General features: G+C 36.4%; 1 protein-coding gene and 1 long non-coding RNA gene across 14 annotated transcripts in view; one reads left to right on the forward strand and one right to left on the reverse strand.

Annotated features, from left to right (window-relative positions):
* LOC144324117 (uncharacterized) overlaps window positions 1–19,137 on the forward strand; it is a 582,294-nt gene that overhangs the window by 312,465 nt on the left and 250,692 nt on the right. For all 12 annotated transcript variants that reach the window (XR_013389518.1, XR_013389516.1, XR_013389520.1 and 9 more), the window contains one exon: window positions 3,358–3,454. Coding sequence is in view for 5 of the 12 variants with exons in the window: in XM_077915340.1 (XP_077771466.1) it covers window positions 3,358–3,389 (32 nt within the window). In the remaining 7 variants the exon portion in view is untranslated. The remainder of the gene's footprint in view (window positions 1–3,357; window positions 3,455–19,137) is intronic.
* Window positions 5,225–12,960, reverse strand: LOC144324119 (uncharacterized). Of its 2 annotated transcripts, none has more exons than XR_013389523.1 (3): window positions 12,838–12,960; window positions 12,453–12,610; window positions 5,225–5,760 (listed from the first exon to the last, which is right to left on the reverse strand). It is a non-coding gene; the product is annotated as an uncharacterized LOC144324119 (long non-coding RNA). The 2 variants fall into 2 exon arrangements; XR_013389522.1 differs by having other exon boundaries at window positions 11,854–12,610.

Here is a 19,137-nt window from a genome sequence, read left to right on the forward strand (position 1 = left end):
GGGGAACATAACCAATTAAAGTAAAGAGGAGGGAATAAGAATGATGAAAAGACAGGTGGCTATGTTAAGTAAAATGTGATTCATAAACCTTGTCACAGCTCTGGTGTAAGCAGATATGTTACTCACCAAAAAGGCATCATGCATTTAAAACCCACACCAAACAGTAACTCATATAACTCGGAAATGTCTGATTCTTTCTAAAAGACAGCAGGGGCTGTAGATAAACAAAGCTAAACTGAAAATGATGAGAACAAATGTAGAAGAACACACGAAAATAAAAGGACCAAATTTAATAAGGGCTGGAATCTGGTGTCAAAGTCAAAATAGAGAATCCAGAGTTTGAAATCAAGGAGATGAGGCCAAACAAGAGCCGAATCTCTAGAGAGAGAGGGTTAAGAGGGCCCTGACCTTAGTCTCCAAGGCCAGCTAGTCATGAACATTTGCTTCTATGAGCCAGTAGAAGACTTTCGAGTCTGACTTAAAGGAGCCTGGGATGGGGGAATGGATGGGAGGCCATTAGATCGATAATAACTCTCAGTAATTCTGTATTGCAATCTTGTTCCCCTAAGATCCTAGTCAAAGGAAGAAAATCTTATGCCCAAAAAACCACAGAACCTGAAATAGGTCATAAGTAAGCCTACTTGTTTTATTTGAGATAAATTGCCAATACTAATAAATTTGGAGGACTCTGGGAAAAATGACTCCGTAGGCGGGAAGAAAAAAAAAATCATTAAAATCAATTTGATGTTTGAAATGTCAGATTCTGACTTCCAATAGTTACATAGAGAATGTTCATTGTAAAGGATGAAATAGTAAAGTATTTGAGATAATGGGAAAAACTTAGGTAAAATTGACTTTTTAAAGCAAATCCCCTAGAACAAGTATCTACAGGGTGGTCTCTTACAGATTTAGGAATTCTCTTTGCAACTTTCTCCAAAGAGACCAACATTCCCACATGGGATATCATTGCAAAGGTAATGGTTGTAGTGTCTGTGGTATTCTTATAACAACCTCAGCCTGAAGACCAGTTTTGACAGAAGCAAAAAGGGGAAAACAAGCAGGAAACTAGTTGTTACAAAGGCCATCACCTTAAAGAACTTTATTAACAAGTTTAGAGAAGTCAGGTCAGAGTCTATGAATTAGACTGTTGCATAAAAAAATGATATGGATTAATTAATCTCATTAACCCTTTAGTTTTGGTACTTCTGGTTCTGTCTTAGTTTGCTAGAAAAAAAAAAGAAATTATGAGCAGACAACAGAGCAAATTGAATTAGTATGTGAAAAAATCTAGATGCTTACCGCATGCCTTAGACCAAAATAAATTCCAGATGGACTGAAATTTTAAATATAAATAACAGAAGCTTGAGAGGACTTGAAGAAATAGTGAATAATTACACTTGGTAAAGGAGAACTGCCTAGGCATAGCCCCAGCACAAAGCTCAAAAGGGAAAATATTGATAGATCTGATAACAAAAAATGTTAGATTTTATAAGGCAATTAAACCCACAGATCCAACTAAATGACAAATCACAATTTGGAAAAGAATTTACAATACATTTTACAGATAAAGGTTTAACTTTCTTAATACAGAAAGAAAGTTTGCAGGTAAGAGATGCCAACTCCAAAAGAGAAATGAAATAACCATCTAAAAGCATGTTCATCATCACTAGTGATGAGATAAATTCTAATCTGATGAACAATAAAAAGGATATTTCAGCTTTGAGATTATAAAAGAGAAATACCCAGAGTTGATAAGGGTATGGGAAAGAGACAATCTTATACACTAAAATAACAATGGTTAAATTTTATTTAATACATTCTATATGTGTCAGACCCCATTTTACATTTCTATGTTTATTTTCACATTTAATCTTCAGAATAACTCTATGAAATAAGTTTCATTATGTTACCTATTTTTCAGATGTGGAAATTGAGACTTACAGGGGTTCAGTAAGTTGCCTAGCACCTTCAAACAGGGGTCATTAAGATTTAAACCCAGCATCTACCAAAGAGGCCATAGTGTTATTCATCATTATGAGCCTGTCTCTATTTAAGGAGAATATAAATTAATAATACCTCTCTGGCAGATAGTTTGACAAAAACCACTTTAATTGCCAAATGTTTTTGTGCTTTTACCTAAGCATTCCTCTTTTAGGACTACAATCAATGATGTGAGAAGGGTGCAAAATTATATGCTTGATGGTATTTGTTACAGTACGGCTTGCAGTAAGATGACAACTCAAATATCAAAGACACAGGAAGTAACAAAGTAAATTTAAGGGACATCTATACAGAAATATTAAGCATATATTAAAAATGAACATGCATAAATCTATTTAGGGTCAGGGAAATATGCTTTATTTGAGTTCAAAAGGCCTAATAAAACAGGTTATGTTCACTTTGCCGTCAAGTTCTATTACATGCCCTTTTATGGTAATGATACTCTTCTTATTACCCTTAAAGAGATCCCTCTATGTGCTGAGTATTTATGACCAAAATAGAAAAATATTTCCATTTTCATGATACTTGCATTCTAGTGGGGGAGAGAGACTATTAACAAGAATGAAAAGAAAAACATAGAGTATATTAGAGTGTAAAGAGAAAAAAAAAATAAAGTGTATGCAATGTTGGTAGGAGGGTGACAACTGAAATTTAAGTGGGATGACCAGAAAAGACCTCACAGAGAAGAGGACTTTCTAGCAAACAGTGCATATCCCATGAGGAAATTGAAATACAGAGTCATGAAGTAATGCCCTTGAGACCGGATACCTAGTTACCAGAAGATTCAGAACAGGAGCACCCTGATTTCATTATGCTCTAAACAAAAACTTCAGAGTTGTATTTACCATTATTAATAGTAATTATGGGTAGTGAGACATGTTAATTTTACAAAAAAGCACTGTGTTTCCTGATGTTTGAGATGCATTAGTGTCTTTCAGTGATGATTTGTGTGACCATAATATTGGTAAAGAAATAAAAGAGCAGCCTGTTAGAAATCTTAGACAATTTTTGAATGGATGTGAAGGCTCACTAGACCGGACTCATTTCTCTGGCTTCTGCTGTAGTGATTGTGTTCAGTTCAACATTGGTTCTCATAATGGTAACCTTTAGTTCCCAGACATGGCATCTCTAAAGTGAGTTCTCCTCCAGACCACCTATACAATGGTATCACCATTATTCAAGCCCCTGGATTTTTCCTTTTCTCTCTCTCTCTCTGTACTTCTCAGGTCCTACATTCAATTAATGGCCAAAACTAATAGGTTTTACCTTCATAATTTCCTTGCGGATGTCCTCTTCTTTGGTGTCATGGCTATGGCTCCAGATTTAAGCTTTAATTCTCTCTCTCTCTCTCTCCAGGAGACCACCTTCAGGATTGTAGCTGGATTTAATCAAACCCAGTCAGCTCATTCCTCTGATCAACCCCTTTCAGTGGACACTCCAATTCCTATTTAAGGTAAGTGCAAATTATTTATCCTGTCATTCCTGGCTAGAAGTGACTGACTTTTCTCATTTTTTACTTTCATTTGTGCATGTTTTATAGTCCAGCCATGACACAGATAGTAATGCTCACCAAAGAACCTAACTTTCTCTACACTTCTCAGCTCTTGCAATTAAGTAGGACATATGGCTAGTTCTGGTTAATTGGCTGTTAGCAGAAAAGACATGTGTCTCTTCTGTGCCAGAGCAGAGGAACAGGTGTGAATTCTCCATGCTTCTTTATTCTCCTGAATCCATAAGGAAAGCTGTACATTTCAGATCATGCAGCTGCAAAATGGTGGATTCTGAATCCTCACTGATCTCTGATAGATGTGTGTTGTGAGCAAGAATAAATCTTTCATTTTTTGGTGTGTTCTTGAGCTACTGGGATTCTGCAGTTTTGTTAGCCTAGCCTCTCTAAACTGATGAGTAACAAAGGGGAACTCACCAACTTGCATATTGCTTTGTGTTTTCCCACATCTTTACAGTTGCCTTTGTATATCTCTCTATTGAGAATTTCTTTTTTTTGAATGACCCATTCCTCCAGCCCTCATTATATCGCTCTACTTATTTAAGTTTTACTCCTTCTTCTAGAACTATCTTAAATGCCAATCCTGCCTTAGTGCTTCTCTTTATGCCCAATCAGATGTAATTTCTCCTCCAATCATAAAGGATTAATGGTTACTGTTTTGACTGTTCTCCACAAATTGTGTCTCCTATTATAGTTAATGGCATACTTAGTTTTCCTCTCAACTAGAAAGGAGGCCCTGTGAAAGTCTAAATCATATATATATGTCTCAACTGTGCACCCCCTTGTATCTAATAGTTGTCTGAAAAATATTTGTGAAACTGAGTTGAAGACTCAGAAGTATGCAGTATCATTTTCAAAATTTCTGCCATGATGGTTAAAATAAAATAGGATTTCAGTCTTTGGGGAATTGACTTTTACATAATTATTTTTTACATAAGTTCTGCTATTTTCCTCTTTCTTTTCTATTTCCGTTATTAAATGGTGAACTTTTTTTTCATTGTTGTCCTCTTAAGACCTAGGGCATTGCTTGGCAAAAAATTAAGTGCTGGATAATGTCAGTGAATAAATAAAGTCCCTAAAATATTACTGTATTAAAAATTGAGTTAGCAAAGATTTAGTTGCATACAAGACCTCTAGACCTGGAAAGAGCCCTCAACACATAAGTTGACAGAATTTTAAAGCTAACCATTGGCTTCAGAATAAGGAAAATGAAAACTAAATTTTGAAGAAGGTGTTCCATTTTTGTAAAGGATTCTCACGTATGTTACTTTATCATTTGGTTGATCTAATCACTCTGTGAAACAGGCAAGAGTTATCCCTACTTTGAAAATGAAGAAACTAAACCTGAGGAAATTTAAATGACTTGCACAAGGTCAAACAGCTGGTTTAAAACGGGTTCTTGGGCCTCTTAATTCTTTGTTCATTGGTCATTATTCTAGTTCTTGCCTTTCCTTATCGAAGTTAAGGACCAGATACATCTTTAGTATCATCACTATGCTTCTGTAATGTGTTATCTTGGCAGCAGCAACTATTGTAAGTAGCTGAAGAAGGCACACACACATGCACACACACATACAATTATACAAGCCTCCTCCAGTCTAGGCTAAAATAGAATTAATCCTGTGTTCATTGCTGGTGAATGCTGAATCCTTCCATATCGGTGTTTGTGTTTAAGAATAAGTCAGTATACACACTCTGTAATTGAATGTCAAGAAATATGAAAATATATTGTTTTATTGCTACTGTTCATTGATTTATCGGAGTGATTTATTGTCGATGGACATGCAGTACAACAAATCACTTTGCTGACACCATCAGCTGCCTTAACTAGGTTGTCAGTTCACGACATTAAAGGTAATGGATGGTGATTATTTTACAGTAATGGGTTTAATCAGCGCTTTGAATGACTTAGCAGTCATGTCAGAATAGAGCCAACTCATCATTCATCAAGGCAGCATTTTGTTTACCAACATAATCTATAATTCATTTGATTGTTGACAATCATCAGCAAATAGCTCTCAGGCAAAGTTTTATCAGAGATGGAAATCTGCACAGCTGCAGCATGCTAAACCACCCCATGGGGCTGCCTGAGCAGACGCAGGTGGGGAGGGATGCACTTGTTATCAGCCCCTTGAAAGGTGGCTTCCACCAACTGGGCTTATAGTCTTCTTGCCATTCCATGGTTTGGATTCTTTCAGGTTACGTATCTCCAGCACCCCCAATTTCATAGGGTCTTCAGTCACCTAGGAAGACTGTAGTTAGGAAAATGAGAAGAACATGATTTTGGTGCTTAAATCAGCTCAACATAGCTAAACACATGGTTCTGGTTATGCTACTTATAGCTAGTAGCATGGAGCCTGAGCTGCATCCACTACTGAGGTTCAGACATGTCTTGGCAAGTTTGGAGACCTAGTGGGGTAGATGTAGCAAGTGTCTGTTTTCATAAGAGATTGTAGAGCTTTGTATAGGAGACCTTAACATAAAGCTATGACCTTCTTTGGCCCTTTGAGTATCCCATATTCCTTACCAGAAAGAAATATTTACATACCTGCAACATTTTTACATATAATTTTAGTCAGCTTGCAAACCATCTAGCTGTAGGCAGTAAAGCAGAGTAGTTAGGACCTCTGATTCTTAATTGTCTGTATTCATTAGTGTGTTTTTTATCTGTTCATTTTTGTACACTAGTTGAGCAAGAGACACAAGTGTGGAAAACAGGAGCCATAAGCAAGAACTTGAAAGAAAGAGTTATTCTGCAATCTGGGGGCAGACTGCAATACAAGTTGCATGACTTTGGTCTTCTGTGTAACAAGACATACTACACAGCACATATTTTTGATACCTTATAGGTTCCAGGCATTGGTGGGGGTACAGTGCCCAGTGGGAGGCAGTGGTGCCAAATAGAAGATAGCAATACTGATAGGAGTGGCAGCATGCATGCCCAGCAGAAGCAGCAGTGGGAACTAAAAGATGCCATAGGACTTGCAAGTGCCATGGACCCAGTGTTACCTGGAACATGAGTTAGTAATTCAGAGAGCTGATGAAGAGAGGAAGAAGAGGAACAGAGTAGTCATGCAGTGACTGTTAAGACAATTGATTTTGAGCATACACGAGATACCTCCTAAGGACTGCCAGTGACTATTTTATTTGAGGGCAAGCATAGTTCACAAGAGCTGGAGACCCTGAACTAGCAGGGAGGGACAAGAGCCAGGGAAGCACTGGTCCACAATAATTCGCAGCATGTTTTAGGCAGAGTCATTACTCCTCTTCTGATATTGTTTATCTCCTCCATAAACTGAAACATATGTAGGGTATGTAGACTCCAGTGGGCAACGAATGGGTAGAGATATCTCAGACCATCTCATTGCCTTTTTCAAAATCCATATACTTGGGACTTTCAATGAATCATAACAGAATCTGGGGTTGAGGTTTGGTAGATGCCAGATAGGGGGAGGTGGGAGAGTTGAGGGTGTCTGTATGTGTGTTAGGGATGATAGAATGCAAATTTAATCTTCCCATGTTATTCTGATTGATATTTCCAACTTCGATAAACATTTGGTTGGATCATTTCTGATTCTCTTTTAGCTTCCATGAGTCTATAAAATTTTGGTGCACTAAGTTCTTAAATCATCTTCATTTCCTTTCAATGATCTATTCTTATTTCTTAGGCTGGTCCAAGCATCCTTAGTCATGGAGGGAGTAAGCTCCTCTCAGTCAGATACCTTAGGGGAGACGTTAGACATGGATGCCACTCTCAAGTAGTTTAAGAAATTAATACAAATATAATGATGACATTCGTTGAGTGCTTGTAATGTGATAAACAGTGTTCAAAGTGCCTTTCATGTGTTAACTCATATAATATTGTAACATGCAAAGTAGAATTGATCATAGATTAAAACAAACCTAAGCCCATAAAAGTAAAATAACTTGCCCAAGTTTGCTCAGGTAAGAAGTGGTAGAACTAGGCTTTGAATGCAAGCAGCCTTTTTTTTTTTTTTTATTCAAGTCCCACAGAAAGAGGATCACAGTAAAGAAGGAGAAACCACTGAGGATCACCACAATGATGATGAGATCACCACTATGTTTCTTTGGCAGTGTTGGGGCACAAACATGGATATTGAACCCTGAAGGGGTATCAGAGATGAAAAAAAGGCAAATAAGAAAGAATGAGAAAAGAAAAGGCTTCTCAATCCTACTTTGGATGCTGGTGGAAGAAAGTGATGATGCACCTTTTATCAAAACAAAATTGCTTGTTTAAAGCATGCACTTTATTAGATAAACTTTTTTTCCACCCATTTTATCATCTGCAAAAAGCTAGGAAATACTCAGATTTAAACAACTAGTGTAAAAAAAGAGGAGATTATATGAAGGAAACATTTACTGCTTTTGAAACAACTCCATTTCTTTTCATCTCCATAATGTACCCAGAGCTGCCTGCCTCCACTCTGGCTTCAGGAAATATTACTATGTAAGTCCTCTCTCTGCCAAAGCTATCCTCTCTCATCTCCAGATTATAGGAGGGACACTCAGGAAGAGGATAGAAGGGAGGGATAAGGGGTCTTCAAAATGAGTTTGTTCAATTTATGATGAGTAAAAGCTGCCATTGCAGGGATAGATGTTTCTTCATTTTCTAAAATCCCTTCTTGCCAAATACCCTTCACAAACTTCCAGAATGAGGGCACACCTGCTCAAACTTATAAGGAACTTCCCTTACCAAAAAATGGTGTCACCACTCAGAAAACATGATGAGCACTCATAAGCAGGAGATCTATATATACTTGTCTCTTCTGCTACAAGGGAAAAATGGAAACTGGGATTGCTTCTTACCTCTGAAAATCTAAAGGCTCAACTAATTGAAATTTTAAGGCTCTTAGATAATCAAAGCTTATGTTCAAGTGCTACACACAAAGCTCAGAGCTTCTGAGAGGTTTCAAATACTCGAGTAACCACAGTGCTCATGGAGGGCCTGCACATACACAAGGTAAGCCACTGAATGACAATACAAAGCAGGTGATCAAACAAGCTGCAAAAAAGATATCAGCATGGGCTGAGCTAGTTAGGTAAGGCTTTGGAACAAAGGGGGACTTTGAGGAAATGATTGACCCACAAAAAGGGTGAGGACAATCAGAAGACAGAAAGCACACCAACTTTAGAGGTGAGAGTGTTACTGAAGAACAAGGTGACCCTCATAAGTATAACTTGATTTGGCAACAAGTATGTGTGTATATTTAAATCACTGCCTGAAAGCGTGCTAATATTACTGTAATTTTTTATGAATAACACATGACTCATATAATTTTCAAACCTTCAAAACTAAATGGATGGGTGATGTTTAGCAAAATTGTGAAAAAATTGCCATGAGAATGTTGCAAATTTCCTTTAAAGGAATGAGGGAGAGAAGGGCCCTATTGTCTCTAAGTGGTATTTTTGCTATGAAATGTGCATTACTCAGATATTTCAATGGTTGAACCAATTCTATGTTGTTAAATGGGAAATATCCACAGAAAATTTTCTTTGAACTGATTTTGAATCTTTAATAGAAATAATGCATCTACATGTGCTAATTGTAAAAATATTTTTAATTACACATTAAAAAAAGAAAAAAATGCTTATAAACTTATCATCCAGCCTCCCAAAGGTAAATTAATATTTTGATGTATTTCCTTCAGACTGTGTGTATGAAAATATGTGTGTGAATGTGTGTTTTAAAATGTGGTCATAATGGGATGTAATTTGTGCTGGATTGTATATGGCTGCTGATGAGTCATCCTTCCAAATATGCATATCACTCCCACATTGACTTTGGGATTAGCCCTGTGACTTATCAGCCAGTGGAACATCAAGAAACATGCAAGGCAAAGACTTGATATAGCCACCTGGTCTAGCCTTTGTGAGGATGTAGGATCATTTATATGAAAGGCTGGTCAACCAGATGTCGCATATAAACCAGGTTATAGGTGAGCCTGTAGCTGAGAAGTTTATAACAGAAGGCCTCCCTTAGCCAACCAAATGATTATGAAATATATCATATTATTATTTTAAGTCACTAAGTGTTGGAGTCTAATCAATACAGGACTTTAAACCTGATTTTCCATTTAATATATTGTGAATGATTTCTTATATTCTTAAAACTCAAGAACACTCTTTTTAAATTATTTCATCATATTCTATCACAACATATACTACATTCCATTCAACTAATGCCTAATAGTTTGAGGTGCTTACAATTAATTTTTAATGCTCAGTTGATGACTCCCTAATGCCTCTTCTACTATCTGTAGTTCAGGGAATGTAAACTTATTTTGAAACAAGTTTATATATCACTATATTTTCAAGTGCTTGAGAATAGTAGCTATGAATTAGATTATTTTCTCCCCTAAGCCTTTGCATTGTGCATGGCAAATAGTTGGTGCTCAAAATATTGAATGAAAAAAATGAATAAATATATTTTAGAAAATTTTAAAAATAGCAGTTAACATCTTATACATTTTAATACAGTGTCATATCCATGCAAAAGGTAATGGGGATATGTTGGTGTTGGTGATCTCTCTTCCTCTCCCTTGGGATTTCATGCTGTCCAGGAGGACTGAGAAATGAGTCTACTTTGAATTCAGTGTTTTCACATAAAAATTGTTACTTATTATTATTATTAGGATTATTACTTCCACATCCCATTCTCTTAATGTCCTGCTTAGAATGACAATTAGCTCATGAATTAATTTGTACCAAATTGATAGCTTATTGGGTTTATCATCCTCAAAGGTAAATATATTCATGAAGAAATAGTTTGTATTTTCTAAAATCATATGACTTCACCCATATTCTAATCTTTATGGCAAGAAAATACTTTGAGGTAATCTGCTGTTTCAGGGTTTTTATTTCTTTGGTTTCCTCTGTAAATAAGGGTAATTCAGAGATGGCCACATTGTATTTTTCAAGAAATTACCATCCTTGATTAAAGCTAATCCAGTTTTCAATTTAGGTTTGAAATGAAATGTTTTAGAAAGGTAAAAGAATCAAGATAACAAGTTCTTTTTTGTATTAACCTATAGGGCAACTTCTTTTGTATTTTGTTTTCTTTGGATAAGGCAAGTAGATTGTAATCTTCATTTTTAATTAGGTTTTAAAATATATTTAATCCCCAGGTTAAAGCATATTATTCATGATTAATGGAGAAAACCAACAACCTTAAGGATGCCAGCTTCAGATTGAAACTACTGTTCTAAGTTATTTGGGTAACAACACTGTGTAGGAGGCCCCAAAGCTTCAAAAGACATTCTTGTAGTTTCAAACTTCTACCCATAAAACTCTTTTCTTCACTGCTTCACTTTACTTGCCTATCACAACATCCTTCCTCTTTGGGAAGCAGGGAAAACAGAACCAACAGTAATTAAGCACAGGCTGTGACCCCATGAAACAGACTCAGTTGTTGACATTTTACAGCCAACAGAACAGAGACTCAGATGATTGCAGAGAAACCGGTTGTAGAGCTGGCACTCAGATACCAGTGATACAGTCTCTAGATCCAAAGCATGTTATTTCTGAAACGGCAGAGTCAGAAGGCCAAGATTCTGGTCATGGTTCTTGCAATGCTTGTGGGGTCTTGGGTAAATACATGAGCCTCAATGCCCTTATTAGCAAAAAAATTCTACCTTTCTTACCTATTCATAGGGGTAACATTACTTTTCCTATCTCTCTCATGGGGTGATATGATAATGGTTGGGACTATGTTTTAAAACCTGAAAATATTTTGTAGAAATATATTTATTGAAGCTCGAGATTCTGAATGAATGTAAATAATCTAATGATTGGCCCACACATGTACATAAGCATCTTGGCCGTCCTCATGAGTAAGAAAAGGGCTCTTTAGAATGTCTCTTTGAATTGGGTTTCCTGGTTTTCTGTTTCATGATGACTCATTGATTTTCTCTTCTTCCTGCCTCAAAGTAGTTGTTGTAAGTTTTTTCTTATATAACATGGCTGAGATCTACTCCCCAAGAAGTTTTTGAAGGGAGAGAAAGTGACAGCGATACAGAAGTGGTGCTTTAAGAACACATATTTTGAATCTGGTGAGTGAACTAAGATGAATTGGCTGATTTCTAAACTTAGAGTGAACCATTTCTTTGAGCCAGTGATTGCAATTACTGACTTCTGCGTGCGTGTTTAGTGAGTCAACACCCCTTCTTCTGTCCTCAGAGAACTTAAGTACCTTAGCTTTTCTTCCACAACTTTTCTTTCTCTGCAACAGGGCGCCTCCTTTTTTTCTTATTTTCTAAATATATTTTTGTGTGTGTGTGCCAAGAGTTGGAACTAAATGATGAGGAACATATTGGCCATCGACTTACACTATGCTTGGTCAATTCATTAATAGTGGTCCTTTAAACTTCACACCTGCAAAATGGGTATATGGCGTTTACTCAGGTCCCTTCATTCTGAATATGGAGAAGGTGTTTGGAGAACTTTGAGGCTCCTCTGAATTATACTGATTGCCTCCAGTGCCTTTTTGTGATGGCAAATACTAGTTTAGTGTTCCAGCACTTTCTTTCCTCTGGAGGCAAAATGCACTTTGTAAAATAATGTAATGAGTCTATTAGGTTGAGCTGTGTGAGACTGCTTTATTTGTAGGGAAAAATAGTCAAATGCCAGCAATTCCATATAGTTGGGTGATACTTTCTTATTGTATTTTCTTTCCATTTTGTTATGCTTTCCGTATTATTGTGCAGTTTTTCACTCATAGATAGGAGTGTTTACTGCCTGGATGGCATTAATGATTATAAAAATGATACAAACATTTATTGAGCATTCTTTATGTGGTAGGTTCTCTGCTGAGAGATTAACATGCTAATCTCATTTAATCCATACAAAATTCTTGTATGCCGGGTATTATCAGTAGCCTCACTTTGCAGAGGGAGAAATCTAAAGTTTAAGAGGTTGATTAACAAACCTTGGATTATACAATTATGAAGAGCAGAACGAAAACACAAACCATGATGTATCCAACAGCAAAGGCAGGTTCTTCTTTGAACTCTGTGTTCTTCTATGAACTCCCATAAGCTTATGTAAGAAAAAGAGGAAGCATCAAGCTGGACACTGAAGTGACTTCTGCAGGAGGAATGATATGAAGTGTGTGTAAGACTGGTGAAACAGCCAGGCACCCTTGCCATCTGTATACAGGAATAAAGCTCCACATTGCTATAGCCGTATATTATCAGCTAATCTGCTTCATTTATTCCAAATTGACTGCCCATTAAATTCCAGGTGACCCTCTGTTCTTCCATTTAGAAACCCGAAGTATTTCTAAGTGAAATAAAATGGAGATCTACACAAACCTTCATGCTCTTTGTCTTAAAGTTCAAAACACTAGCATTAAAACTTAAATATTCCCCTGGCCTTCACTGGCCTAATATTTCTTCTCTTACATTGGTTTTGTTCACCTTGGAGATGGAATTTGAAAGTAGATTAAATAATTTCAGAACCTTTGTTACTATGGTGACCTAGGATGGAGTGTGTTAGATTCTTTCCTTCATATCTTGACACTGAGAAGTCTGCCTATTTGTCACTGTCTTTTACAGAAGCTCATGATGTGATAGAAGGGATAATGTATGGGAAGAAGTGTTATTAGAGACACATTGAACGAAATGCAGCTTTGTCACTGGCCTCTGTCTGCTTTTAAGAGGTTCAGATGTGGATAATTCTGTGGCTTATGTTCAAAGCCTAATGAAGTCTTAGATGGTTTGAAGCCTGATAACCACACTGTGCTATTTATTTATGAATGTGGCCCAAAGGATATTCTTAAGTTTCATCTCTCTTCTAAGCATGCTCATTCCTAGGTAATGTCATTTAGTCTCAGGTTTTAAATACCATCTCTATAATGATGATTTCTAAATTTATATCCCCATCAAGAATTCTTCCCTAAACTCCAGACTTGAAACTCAAATGCCTTCTTGACCAGCATTGCCTGATAACATGCAGGACACCCAGTTAAATTTGAATTTCAGATACACAATAAACCTTTTAGCATAAGTAAATACAATATCTGAGACATATTGTATTAAAAGGTTTTTTTTTTTAAATTCAGATTTAACTGGGTGTCTGTGTTTTACTTACTGGGTACTGTGTTTCTAAATCTGGTAACCCTACTCTTCAATCCAACACCTGTATTTAGATAGCTAAAAAAAAAAAAAAATGCCCCAGGCTTATCATGTCCCAAGCAAAACTCCCAAATTTCCTCACCTAAACATGCTCCCCTCAGTCTTTTTCAGTTCAGTGAAAAACTACTTCTGATGATTATGATTTAGGCCAAAACCTTCAACTCTTCTCTTTTCTGCATATGTGTATTGAATCCAGTTATAAATGATTTTGCTTCTATATAATTATTATCTGTCCCAAATCTGACTACCATTACCATATCCATTGTTACTATCTTGGACCAAGTCACAACCATCATCTGCTGGACTATTGAAATAGTTACCTTGCTTTTACTCTTATAGTTCCCTTTCCACACTGAAGTCAGATAGATTCTTTAAAAATAAAAGTAATAGCACGTCAGAAATCTTTAACTTTGTACAAAAGCCAAAGTGCTCAAAGTTGTCCAAAAAGCCCTGTGTGCCCAGCTGCCTTCTCATTGTTATAATCTCTCCTTCCTCATCCCCAAACACTCCTCCTTTACTTGCTCTATACACATGACTTCCTCATTGTTCGACAAACACCCCAAGCAAACTTGAGCCTTTGCACTGCTCTCTCCTTTGCTGGAAAGTTTCCTTGCCTCATATACATGACTTCCTCCCTTATTACATCCTTCAGGCTTTCAAATGTCTTGAAGATTTCTCCCTTCCTCTATCCTCTTGCACTCACTATTCTATTTATATTGTTTACTTTTTGTCCATGGAACTATTTACCACCTGACATGTGTTTACCTATTTGTTTTTTGTCACTTGATCCACATAGAATATAAACTCAGTGAGGGCAGGAACCTGTACTGTTGTAACTCCAGAACTTAGGACAATACCTGGCTCTGTGAAAATCTGATGAATAGGGGCACCTGGGTGGCGCAGTGGTTGAGTGTCTGCCTTTGGCTCAGGTCATGATACCAGGGTCCTGGAATCAAGTCCCACATCAGGCTCCCTATGGGGAGCCTGCTTCTCCCTCTGTCTATGTCTCTACCTCTCTCTGTTTGTTTCTCATGAATAAGTATAATATTAAAAAAAATCTGATGAAAAAAATGAAGGAAATCAGCAATTGTCTTTGCAGTAGTCAAGTGTAGGAAAAACTCATAGAAGAAAAAAAAGGATATGTGTATGTGTCTATGAATTGGAATGTGCACATTTGTATATAGGAAGATGCATGTGGACATGAAGGAGTAATCATCTTTGTGTATATGTGGGGACCTCACATAATCTCAGTATGCTTGAGTAATAAGGATACCAGAAGACATGCTTTTTCTTCCCCATTCTCTTCTCTATTACTAGTTATTTATTTGTGTCTTTGTCTACTGCTTTCTGTATCTATAATCAGAATTAAATAAAGAATGAATGAATGAATGAATGAATGAATTTGTGCTTACATTATTTAGAGAGACTAGGGAAGTTTTTCCTTAATATTTTGGGTAATGGTTCCTTGAGTCATGTATTAGTAGTGATAACTATTTATCCTGGCTATTCCTCTTTTCTCCTGGCATCTGCATGCTTTCTTTTAATCACATTCCCATTACCCTCTAATTATGTAAAATTATGTTATATTAAGTCTAATTTCTGCTGGTAGCCACAGGGTGGCATTCATGTTCTTTGCTATCACTTTAATGACTGATAGATTACAAGGTCACTTTGAGTAGATAAATAGCCTATAGATCCTTTCCAATGAGATTCACATTCTGATTTTTCATATTAACACTTGTAAATTGCAGAACTTATTATGCTATCCCACCTGCACCTCATTTGGCTTCCAGCACCTCTAGTCCCTTCCTGCAGGAATCCAGGATGACTCTATCAGGTGGCCTTGTTTTAATATTTGACTCAAAGAGAATCTAATGAAAGCCAGCAGCTGACACTGCCTTGGTATTCATTTCAACTCAGCCATCATGGGAAGATTTGCCAGCAGCCGTTAGCACAGGGCTCTGACTGCATGCTTGCTGGTAAACACTAAACTGAATAGCAAGTAGGATCATTTACCCCAACTGGTTTGTGCCAATCTAGGTAGATTCTCCAGACTGGTCCTTGAGGCAGTAAAACCATCTACTTAATATTTAAACATGACTTTGATTATTAAAAGAAAACACACACAAAGAAATGTTTACATGGGGAAATTTAGCTCTAATGTAGCATCTGGTTTGTGTTTTTGAGATGCAGAGCTTATGTCTGTCTTCTCTTCTGCTCTAACAGCAGAGCTGGGCATGCATTAATTCATTCTTTTAGATAACTCAATTTTATTCCTTAACTTATGGTGAGTTCATATATCATTATATATTTTATCACAGTTTACCATATTTTTACTATGTCTTTCAAGTATTATTTTTCCCATTTTATAGATGAGGTAAGTGGGAATTAGCAAAGTTAACAGTTAGTTGAAGGCAAAACTAAAATAAATTACAGAGGTGAAATAGAGGATTTGACTCATTTTTTTCTCTTTTTATATCCCCATAGTTTTGGGGGTGACAGAAATACCCCTTACCTCCAGGTGCCCCAGATCCTGAAAGGCTTCCCATTCTCTCACTATCTCATGTACGATTAGTATAATAGGGGCTTTGCTGGCCTTCTTGACTTCAACCTCTTCTCCATCTTTTCTATACTATACTTTCCCCTTCTGCAATCAGCTTACTAAAGCTCTGCTATCATTTTTTTCCTTAGAAAAGTGGGATCTCATTAAAACTCAACTTATTTTTATCCCATTGACTCCTTAAAATTAATTCCCTGAACATTTTTCTCCCTCTGGCTTGTGAATTTTCCAGTGAGTCATAGATAACAGAAAGCCCTGTGGTTTCCGTAAGTCACAAATACAAACTCAATAAAGAAAGCTGGATGCCCATTCCAATATATTAAGCAAGATTTTAACCTTCATTGGATGGAAAAACTCTTCCTATCTTCAGGGAGCAGAATGCAATCAGATTCATCCTTCTGGCTTACTCACCTGTTCTCCTACTTGCTAGATGCTCTTATCGACTTTTCCAGGGTTATAGCATGTATAAGAAGAGGGGTAGTGGGACAGAGAATTCTTATTTAGCTAATATTCTTAGAAGACAGTTTTGCCTTCCTAATGCTTGAAAGATACATAGAGTGAATCTTCTATGGCTTTTCTGGGTACTTTAGAGACTCCTGGCTCCTTTCATTTGGGAATTACCTCTTCTTTTATTTGCTGTTTCTTAAGCCTCTCAACTTTGGGTTTTCTGGCTGTCCACTTCACATAGACCCTTTATTGATATTACATTAGCCCTGAAAGCAACCCTTTTGATGCAAGGTCATTTTAAACATGATCCTAAGCTCATATTTTTACCATAGATCCCATATCTGGTCCTCAGCATTCATGCATCTTTGATCATCACTGAGAGTAGTTACTCCCCAGATAAAGCATTTTATTCTGCTACTATAAGATGCTTTAGCTGGCCTCTCATCTTTGGATTCTTCTAGATGAAGTCAGCATTGTTCTTCCATTTTTTCCAACTCCAGAGAATGTTTCTCAAACTCTCAGACTAGTGTCATGAATCCTTTCTCTGGACTTGAGAAAATCCACGTTTCTGTTTCATTCCTGTCAACATATTTTTGTCTTCCTTGTAGGCCAGTTGTCCAACTGGCTCTCTGAAAACTACTTTGAAAAATCTGCCTCTTTTTGTCTTACTTTTTTATTTAATATCTATTGTTGGATGTTTCTATTTTAAATTCCATTAAATGTATTTGAAAAATATTTTCTAGAATCCAACTTTTGGAACTAGTAGACTATGTAGTTGAGACTATACCATTGAGGACAAAACATAAATCAATTTTTGTATTTTAATCTCCTGGAAGGCCTTGGAGAACTAATAAATCAGTGAGGAATTATTACAATAGCATCATAGAGATGCTAGCATTTGGAGTCTACTTTTGCCCAAGAGGTATATGCTGATCACAAGAGACATCTCAGAAGAGGAGCCGCCCTTTTGATACCTTAGAAGGCCTAACAGAATAGATCTGAAGCAGAAGTGTTTCCCTGAAAATTCCTTAAGAACTGTACCCTTGGTGAAAGGACCAACTTGCAAACTAGCTATTGGGATCACTGCAGAACTTTGAGTCCTCTCAGTGACTTGGGAATTCTCAGGTCCTATAATTTTATTAACATAATTCCTGATTGTATACAGCTCATAGGCACCTGGGTGAAACCAAGTGAAGTCCCCTGTCAAGGAAATTAACATCATTCTAAATCCCAGTTAATCCCATAAATATTTTTTTAAATACAATATCTGGCACAAGAGCAAAGAACCAGATGTATGCAGATAAAAAAAAAGAGAGAAATAGTAGAAATATCAAAAATAGAAAGCAGGCTCCCAAAGACTCTAGATACTGTAAATTAAAACTTAGAATTTTACTTATTTTCTTCAAAGAGACAGACAAGATACAAAATGTTGGCAGAAAACATGACATTCTAAAAAGTGATACAATAAATTGAAAGGAACCAATGTAAGTTTTCAGACTACAAATGCATAAACAGAATTACAAACTCACTGATTTTGTTAAATAGCATGTTAAACATAGATGAGAAAATTATACATCTATAAAAAAGCATAGAGAAACAAAAAAATGGGAGATGTAAAGGAGGAGGCAAAAGAAAGATGACAAAGCAAAATCTAATCTATTCTTATGATGGAAAGAATAGAATGGGGCCGTCACATTTGAAGTCTTAATGACTAAGAACTTTTTAAAACTGATGAATCATAGATTCAAGAAAGCCAATAAAAGTATAGCAAAATAAGCTAAAACTAATCGATACCTAGACAAAATCACAGAGAACAAAACAGTCAGTTTAAAAATAAGTAGAAGATAGGAAAAGAGTATATTGAAATTAAAAGCTGATCTCTCAAAGGCTTTTAAAAGTTAAAAAGGGGCAAGAGTGTCTGAAGGGAGCAGTTGGTTGAGCATCTGAATCTTGATCTCACCTCAGATCTCAATCTCAGGGTTGTGAGTTCAGGTTCCATGTTGGGCTCTGCATTAGACTCCGCGTTTGGCATAGAGCCTACTTAAAAAAAAATAGAAAAAGGCAATGAAACAGTACATTCAGTGTGATGAAAGAAAATAATTGGCAACCTTAAATTTTAGCCCAGTGAAGTGTCCTTCAAAAATGAAGGTGATCTTGACAACTAAATGCAACATTTGATCTTGGATTGTTTCTGCATTAGAAAAAATAATGCTCTGAAGAATATTATTGACACCATCAGAAATATTTGATGTGTAAAGTACATAGTTCACAAAATATGATCTGTGGATCAGCTGCATTAGCCTCATCTGTGAGCTTATTAAAAATGCATAATAAAAAATGCATAATCATAGGCACCATCCCAGACCTAATGGATTAGATTCACATTTTAACAAGATAGCCACATGATTTGTATGCACACTAAAGTTTGAGAAGCACTGTGTTAGTTAATTGTATCTTATTTGTTACATTTC

The sequence above is a fragment of the Canis aureus genome, chromosome 11 (genome assembly GCF_053574225.1).
Source record: "Canis aureus isolate CA01 chromosome 11, VMU_Caureus_v.1.0, whole genome shotgun sequence".
Classification (NCBI taxonomy): domain Eukaryota; kingdom Metazoa; phylum Chordata; class Mammalia; order Carnivora; family Canidae; genus Canis; species Canis aureus.